This window comes from Eufriesea mexicana, unplaced genomic scaffold, assembly GCF_001483705.2.
Source record: "Eufriesea mexicana isolate 0111107269 unplaced genomic scaffold, ASM148370v2 scaffold386, whole genome shotgun sequence".
Taxonomy (NCBI): Eukaryota; Metazoa; Arthropoda; class Insecta; order Hymenoptera; family Apidae; genus Eufriesea; species Eufriesea mexicana.
The window spans coordinates 534,615-543,601 of NW_016908604.1; the positions used below are offsets into that span (position 1 = coordinate 534,615).

At 29.9% G+C, this 8,987-nt stretch overlaps 2 protein-coding genes across 2 annotated transcripts in view; one reads left to right on the forward strand and one right to left on the reverse strand.

The window, feature by feature from the left end:
* The window catches only part of Dhc16F (Dynein heavy chain at 16F), an 18,061-nt gene extending 11,336 nt beyond the window's left edge, over positions 1-6,725 (forward strand). Inside the window, 23 exon segments of the mRNA XM_017897148.1 lie at positions 1-101; positions 185-346; positions 643-819; positions 899-1,095; positions 1,156-1,401; positions 1,489-1,726; positions 1,809-2,111; positions 2,180-2,374; positions 2,424-2,596; positions 2,682-3,042; positions 3,117-3,354; positions 3,422-3,558; positions 3,636-3,826; positions 4,157-4,602; positions 4,683-4,883; positions 4,947-5,045; positions 5,106-5,248; positions 5,328-5,498; positions 5,564-5,743; positions 5,869-5,964; positions 6,027-6,227; positions 6,300-6,417; positions 6,496-6,725. The exon segment at positions 1-101 is cut by the window's left edge and continues 14 nt beyond it. Coding sequence (XP_017752637.1) covers positions 1-101; positions 185-346; positions 643-819; positions 899-1,095; positions 1,156-1,401; positions 1,489-1,726; positions 1,809-2,111; positions 2,180-2,374; positions 2,424-2,596; positions 2,682-3,042; positions 3,117-3,354; positions 3,422-3,558; positions 3,636-3,826; positions 4,157-4,602; positions 4,683-4,883; positions 4,947-5,045; positions 5,106-5,248; positions 5,328-5,498; positions 5,564-5,743; positions 5,869-5,964; positions 6,027-6,227; positions 6,300-6,417; positions 6,496-6,725 — 4,604 coding nt within the window.
* Positions 6,726-6,895: 170 nt separating this feature from the next.
* On the reverse strand, positions 6,896-7,816 carry LOC108545480 (nurim homolog). Its single transcript, XM_017897125.1, has 3 exons — positions 7,684-7,816; positions 7,100-7,580; positions 6,896-7,019 (listed from the first exon to the last, which is right to left on the reverse strand). The coding sequence occupies exons 1-3, from the start codon at positions 7,814-7,816 to the stop codon at positions 6,896-6,898; spliced, it is 738 nt and encodes a 245-aa protein (XP_017752614.1).
* Between the last annotated feature and the right edge of the window lie 1,171 nt (positions 7,817-8,987).

An 8,987-nucleotide genomic window follows, 5' to 3' on the forward strand; every position in this document is an offset into this window, starting at 1 on the left:
ACGCTCTTTTATCGGTGGCAGAAAATTCGTTAAGCACGATCGTCCCTAAAGATTCGACGATACTTACTAATCTAAGTATTATTTGCGTTTCCATACATGAGGTATACTATTCACCATCGCACTAGCCTTTGTTTACCACAAAATAATATTTCAAAGTATTTTAAAATATCAAACGAAATTACAGAGCGTAGAAGAAGTGACGAGACGATTTTTCATAGAAATGCGTCGCAGGTATTACACCACGCCAAGCAGCTACTTAGAACTATTAACATTATTTCAAACAACACTGGAGAGGAAAAAGAAAGAGATAGAATTACTGAAAAGTAAAATTGCCAATGGACTCAGTGTAAATATTTCATAATCCTAAGAAAATATCTGTATATCTCGCTCGAGTACTTTTTCGATCATATTTGCTTTCTAATGCTTCTGCTATCATTACGGACACAGTCATCGGTATAGAAGAGCTTTGTTTATTCGAAGTTAAGATAAGAATTCTATACACAAACAAAGTGCAACTTGTTCAAATTTATTTTCCTATTTTAATCAATTTTGCCTTAATAATTAAAATGTTCGATAAAATTACATCTTAAAATAAAAGCTTCGAGAGTCATGAAACAATAATGTTCCTTATTACTTGCACAGAAAATACTAGAGACTAACGAGATGGTTGGTGTAATGAAGGAACAATTAGTCGTCCTTGCTCCGAAGCTTAAAGCAAGTACCGACGAAGTATCCAAACTGGTGAAAATCCTTACGAAGCAACAGATCGAAAGTGACAAAGTGAAGTACGTTGTAACCGCTGAGGAAGCAGTAGCAAAAGTACGAACAATAAGCGAAGAAAGGAAACTTAAAACATGGATAATCTTATCCATGGAGTATATACGTTTATTTTTATCAGTCGAAAGCCGAAGAAACGGCGGCCTTAGAAGCTGATGCTAGACAGGACTTGGAGGCAGCAATGCCAGCTTTACTAGAGGCTCAAAAGGCATTGGAAGCTTTAAACAAAAGCGATATCAACGAGATTCGGGTCTTTCATAAACCACCTCATTTGGTGCGCTTTGTTATGGAGGCAGTGAATTTATTGCTGGGTGAAAAGTGAGTTTCGTAAAATTTTTCGACGCATAACGCTCCTGTTACGTTAAATTCTTACATCAGGACAGATTGGCCAACTGCTAAGCTAGTTTTGGGCGACATACATTTTCTCGATCGCCTAATTGCATATCCTAAGGACGATATAAGTGATAAGCTTTTAGAGAAGTTACAAGAGTATATCACACACCCAGAATTTAAACCGGATTTAGTGGCTAAACAAAGTAAAGCTTGTAAATCGTTGTGTATCTGGGTAAGAGCAATGGATGGATACGCTAAGATCTATAGAGTAGTCGAACCAAAACGACGGAGGTAAATTAAATAAATACAATAAATATTATATAAGAGGTAAGATGTAAAGAGAAATAAATAGAATCTGTATGATGATTATTAATATAGACTACAGCAAGCTGAAACGGAGTTACGGTCGATAGAGAAACTTCTTGCGCTAAAGCAGCAAGAACTTGTTGCAGTGGAGAACAAAATCAAAGAGCTACAAGCACAATATGACACAGCGATAAAAAATTTGAACAAATTAGAGGCAGAAATGGAATTGGTAGAATCAAGATTAAACAGATCTGGACGACTAACGTCTGCATTAGTGGATGAACGAGTTCGATGGGAAGAATTAACACGCGTATGTTATGTATTATATATAATGAATATGCATTATATATTGATATAATGAATTATAAAGAATTTCTCGTATAAATATTCAGGGATTCGACAAACAAATTATCAACTTAACTGGCGATACTTTGGTAGCAGCTGGAGCTCTTGCTTATCTGGGCGCCTTTACAAATGAATACAGGGAAGAACTGATAGAAACTTGGTTATCTAGTTGCAAAGACTACGATATAAAAACGACAGAAAATTATAGTCTCGTTGCAATATTAGCTGATGCTTATGAAATTCGTCTTTGGAACACGTACGGCTTACCAAGGGATAAAGTGAGTACAGAAAATGCAATCTTTGTAACACAGAGCAATCGTTGGCCTTTAATGATCGATCCACAAGAACAGGTAATTATCCTTATAATGTTCAAAATTGCTTGATGTTGTTTTGCAAGCTGTATTTATTTTTCATTAAGGCGAATAGGTGGATACGGAATATGGAACAGGACAGCAACCTAAAAATATGCAAGTTAACGGATGTAAATTTAATGAGAATACTGGAGGCGTCTATAAGGCTTGGAACTCCGGTATTACTTCAAGAAGTAGGAGAAGTGCTGGATCCAAGTTTGGAACCCATCCTGCTGACACAATAAATGTTCCATATAGCTTATGTGATAAGAGGTAACCGTTGTAATAGTATTAATTAATACAACTATGTAGGGTGGTAGAATGTTAATACGATTCGGCGATACAGATGTTGAGTATGATAGTAATTTCAAGCTATACATTACGACGAAGATCGCAAATCCTCATTACTTACCAGAAATTTGTATTAAAGTAACGATAGTAAATTTTACCGTAACTATGAGTGGCCTCGAAGAACAACTACTTGCGTATGTGCATTGATATTAAGTAGCTATACGTGTTGAAACACATGAGTACATTCAGTTTATAAATCTCCCACTTTTTAATCGTCAGAGATGTTGTACGTCTTGAAAGGCCAGATCTGGAAGCAATGAGAAACGATTTAATAATAAAAATCAACGCGGACAAAGGGCAGTTGCAAAACATCGAAAACAAAATACTAACGTTATTATACGGTGCAGGTGATGATATTTTAGACAATGAAGACTTGATAGAAACTTTAAATGATAGCAAAGAAACTTCCGCAATTATTGCAACGAGATTAATCGAAAGCGAATCGACTGAAGAAAAAATATCAGTCACGCGTGAAAAATATCGATCTGTAGCAAATCGTGGATCTGTTTTGTATTTCGTGGTTGCAAATCTTGCAAACATAGATCCTATGTATCAATTTTCACTAAAGTACTTTAATCAAGTAAATAATTACATGATAAATAACTATGCTTCTGAATGTGTAAACATATGTAACATTCCTCGACATCTTTCCAGATATTTAACACTGTAATTGAAACTACAGAAAAGGAAAGTAATTTGCAACAACGTTTGAAAACGTTATTAGATGAAATAACGTTGTCCATTTACACGAACGTTTCACGAGGTTTGTTTGAGAAACACAAATTAGTGTTTAGTTTTATGCTCAACATTGCAATACATATGAATGAGCAGATTGTGTCTAAAGCACAATGGCATTTCATGTTACGTGGTCCTACACGAGTCGTCACGGTGAGTTATGTTTCTTTTTGTAACAAATTCGTGATTGACTCAAGCGATTTATAAATGTTTCAAATAGAAAGAAATTCCAAATTATCCCACTCTGACAACTCAAATGTGGATTTCGATTAATTATCTAGCTAATACGTTTGAACACTTCAAAACCATCTTGAAGGACGCATTTAACAAGATTACACTGACCCTTGGATATTTTAAGGAAGTAATACATTAGTCTTCCTTTATCTAATTTTATTTATTTTAATTCCTATACGAATAGAGTCTGGCAATATCTTTTAGGATATTAATATAATTCCTACTAATAACAAAATGGCTATCCACAACTGGGATAAAATACTAACTGATATTGAAAAATTGATGTTGCTAAAAGCTTTGAAAGAAGAACAATTAATTTTTGCAATCACAGCTTATGTATCGAAAAATCTGGGACAGAAATTCGTGGAATCACCTATGGCAACATTACAACTTTTGTATGTCGAAAAAGATTATATATTTGAAATTTAATTATTTCTAAATTATTAAGATTAATCCCTTGTACTGCGATTTAATTATGAAAAATTATATTATGAAGTAGTATTTAATTTTAATTACCTACGATATACCTATTTCATGGACGATAAGATTGATTAAAAATTTGAGAAATTTTAAGAATTCTGTGCATGTTGAAACGTATGAAATACAATTATAACCGCGTGATTAGTATAACTTATGATTTCGAAATTTGACACGAAGAATTCGCGTGACGAATTAGACTCGTCATTGTAGTGCAAAGGGTTAAATTTATCATCGAATATTTTCAGATTTGCTGATACGTCAAACAAGATACCTCTGATTTTCATACTTACAACTGGATCGGATCCTTTTAGTGCTTTTCAAAAATTCGCAAATGATATGGGTTTTTCTGAGAGATACGACTCAATCTCTTTAGGCCAAGGTCAAGGTCCTATTGCAGAAGGACACATACGAGCAGGTACCGTGGAAGGTAGATGGGTATTCTTACAAAATTGTCACCTAGCCACATCGTGGATGATCAACATGGAACAGCTTGTGACGGAAATTGCTGAGGAACCGGAAGGAGTGATTCATACTGACTATCGATTATTTCTAAGTTCAATGCCGAGTACAGCTTTCCCGGTTTCCGTTCTTCAAAATTCTGTGAAAGTCACAAATGAACCGCCGAAAGGTTTAAAAACCAATATCATGAGAGCATTATATGAATTGAGCGAGGCATTTTTTGAACATCACCGTAAATAATAATCATGAATATTAATAGTCGATGTATAAAATATCATTTATAAATTAAAAATTTGTTTTCTTAACATATAGACTTAGGTGAAAGCTGGCGCCGAATTATATTTGGAATTTGTTTTTTTCATGCAATTATTCAGGAACGAAAAAAATTTGGACCTCTAGGATGGAATATTTTATATGAATTTAACGACAGCGATAGAGAATGTTGTTTATTAAACTTGAAATTATTTTGCGTAGAAGAAGATATACCTTGGAATGCATTAATATACACTACAGGTTTATAAAATATATCTCAAAATCATATCATTAAACGAGACATGTTTATTATATTCGTTTTAGGTGAAATTACTTATGGAGGTAGAGTTACAGACAGTTGGGATTTAAGGTGTATGAAAACAATCCTAACTATATTTTTTTCTCCTAAATCTTTAGACATTGGTAAGTAATTCAATATGGTTATAAATAATTTATAATATTTATTTATATAAAATATTACAGATTATGTCTATTCACAATCTGGAAAATATTACTGTCCTATCTATGATACCTTAGAAGAATATATAAGTTTTGTAGAGACTTTTCCTATAATTGATGACCCAGAAATTTTTGGAATGCATGAAAATGCAAATATTGCTTATCAGGTAATTAAAGGTAGCCAAATAGGGCAAAAAAAAAATGTTATGCTAACTTAAAATATTTGCATAACTATAATTATAATAGTTAAAAGAAACACAGTTTGTCCTCAATACTATTTTGGAAGTACAACCGCAAGAATCAGTCACTGATCAAGATAAACCTAGTTCGGATATAGCACATGAAATTGCTGATATGATAAAAAATAGAATCCAGTTAAAAATAGATACTACAAAATGTAATCCAGAACATTTAATTGTGAGCAACAAACTTAACTTTATACAACTATTATATAAGCAGATGATATTGTAAGATTTTTACAGAGAGATAAAATAGGGAGACTTCCATCTTTAACAACTGTCCTTATTCACGAGGTTGATAGATATAATATACTTCTACAAAAGATACATACTTCAATAGAAAATTTACAAAAAGCTATAAAAGGTTTTGTTGTTATGTCTGAGGAGTTAGAAAACGTTTTTATGGCTCTTGTCAATAATCAGGTGTCTATTATAAATTTTTGATTTATTGATTTTTTATAAAAGAATATTTTCAATAGTGAAATTTATATTAATATTTTTATATTATTCTCATAAATTTCTTTTAATACTATATTAACATAAATTAGGTACCCCAGTTGTGGCATAATGTAAATGTTTATCCGTCCTTAAAAACATTAGGAAGTTGGATAAAGAACTTAGAACTGAGAATTGATTTCATTCAAGTAAAAAAAAATAAAAAAGGCAAAAAAATAATAACTAGTTTAATAACTATTCCACATTACAGATTTGGTTTATTGATATAAAACCAATTTCTTTTTGGATTTCGGGTTTATCATTTCCACAAGGATTTTTAACTGGTATGTTACAGACATGTGCAAGAAAATATAACATTCCTATAGACCACTTAAAATTAGATTTTATTCCTACCAAAGCTGTGCTTAATCAAGAAGAAATTGAAATGCAACACAAAAAGCATGAAAAAGAGGTCTGATTACTTAATGCAGTTAAATATTATGCAACATAATATTTTCTACATATCATATATGTTATGTTTTAGGTAATAGAGGTATATAAGGGCTTACAAGTACCACAAGATGGGGTTTTGATACATGGGTTATTCATTGATGCTGGTAAATGGGATTTTAAATCTATGTGTTTGATAGATGCAAATATAGGTATAATGTTAATTTTATAATACTTTACTTTTTATATAATATATTGTTTATAAAAAGTAATTAAATTATCTATTTCAGGTGAAATGAATTCACCTCTTCCAGTTTTACATATAAATCCAGTATTAGAATTACCAAAAGATGATCCAAGATATGTTTGTCCTTTATATAAAACAGCAATACGAGCAGGTGTATTGTCTACAACTGGACATAGTACGAATTTTATTGTTGCAGTTTTACTTTCATCTGAAAAAGAACAGTCATATTGGATTTTGAAAGGAACAGCTCTTTTGATTGAAATTATAGATTAAATGCTCTATGTTTAATTAGTTAACTACATCAATTTATAATTCTATATATTTATATTTATGTTATATACATACTTTACAACATGAAACTCAAACAAATGTTAATACAACTAATTATATAACTTAATGAACACAAAGATTGGAAGAGTAAAATAATATAATATAAGAGGAAATCAGAACAATTCTCTTTGCTTTTTCTTCACAAGATTAGCATGATAATTATAATCTTCTTTATCAATAGTCCACATTAAGGTCATATACACTGTGAGTATCAAAGCCAATAATAATCTGTCTAATCTATAAAATATTAAAAAACTATTTATTTATCCACTTTAAAAATGTAAAATATTATAACATTAATATTTTAAATGTCTTACGTCATGTAAGGATATATCCATAAAATAATAATAAATCCCGTAAAACTTGGATGTCTCATATGTGAGTAATAACGTAATAATTCTTTAGATTTCATTAGCATAGGATTTGATCTCAATGAAAATTTATAATATACTTGTTTTATTCCAGCTAATTCAGATATATCCATCATTAAACACCCACTATAAATTATAGACCAAGCCAACACATGAAAAGCAGTGAATGTGTACCATGAAACATTATCAGAAGAGGTATTAACTTTCCATAATGTAATAGATGAAATAATTTGCCATTTATTAAATAATAAATGAAGAGACATAGCAGTAGCAACATTATAAATACTTCTTTCCATATAATCCATATGCAGTTTACAAAATAAATGTTTCACAAAATTACTAGCCATAAGCGAATGTTGTAACATGAAAATACTTAATAGCGACATATTTACTATTAGCAACCACAATACAGAATCAATATCTTCATCTGTAATATAAGTTTGTAAAATAAAGCATGAATTACTAATTTAAATTTTCACATATAAACAATTACAAAATTATTACTATTATTAATTATTATTATTATTTACCTTCTCTTGCTGAAATAATTGTTTCTTTATCTTTGTTATGACTTGATAAAAAATATGTCAAATTACACAAACCATAAAAAGTGTATAAAAAACTAGAGATACAGATCATTGCACTAACACATTTTACAAACATTTTTTAAAATAAATGAAAAGTCGCTTAGGTGTCAAAGAAATATATATTTATTTTACATTGTAATTACTGTAAACATAATAATTACACATCTAAGTGTAAAACAATAATATTTTGATCAAAACTTGAAGTCAGTTATAAATACTTGTTTACAGAATTTATAAATATCATTAAATTAATATGATCTAGATACGAATCTTTGTTCAAACTATGAAAAGTGACATCTGGTTTTTCTTGGCGCGAGTTCATGTTATTTCAAAATATTTGTTACATTAGATGTGTTATAATATATAAAGAATATAATAAATAAATAAAATGATTTTTTAGTTCTTTTACAAAATATGAAGCTAAAATTTTCAAGCAGCGAATATCTATTTAATTTTAGTTGTAATATTGTAAATTTGGATAACTCGATGTAACGTAAAGTGCGGGCAACGCCTGTCAGAACGAATTGTCATCAATGACCGTAGTGTTTCGTATTATCTGTTTCATCGGTTTGGAATGCAACTTTCCGTCAAAAGAAGAAGTCAGGTTAACTTTCAATCGTGTGGTTTAGAGAATTGCATGTCAGCCAGTTGGCTTTTAAAGAAACTTGGGTGGTACTTGTCAATATCTAATTTGTAAGTATTTAAAATATATCTATTAAATGTAAGCATTCTGTGAAGAATGTGAAAACATGTAACAAAATATTTTGTAATTTTATAACAACAATTTGTCTTTAATTATTATTATAAGTATATTCAAAATTTCATGCAACATCATTATATCTACTATCAATAGATACATAAAAAATATATTATGTAATTGCATTTTTAGATGTCTCCAATGTATTATTTATGTTTGCAAAAATAATAAACAAAACCCATAATGACAATCTCTTAAGTAATCGAAATGTCAATAATCTAATTTAAATTTTATTATATATTCTTTGTATTATTTGAATGTATAATTATTTATTACATATATAATTAGGAAGATAAATTTAATTGTAAATGAAATTAGAAGTGTACATACATGTATACATATTAATACCTTTTGTAGTTTATCTAATAAATTATTATTATTAATATTTTTTGTAGTTGATCTAATAAATTATCATATATTTATGTTCTTTCTAGTCGATCCAATAAAATACTTGTTTAAAAATAAGCATATAATAATGTAGCGCTTTAGT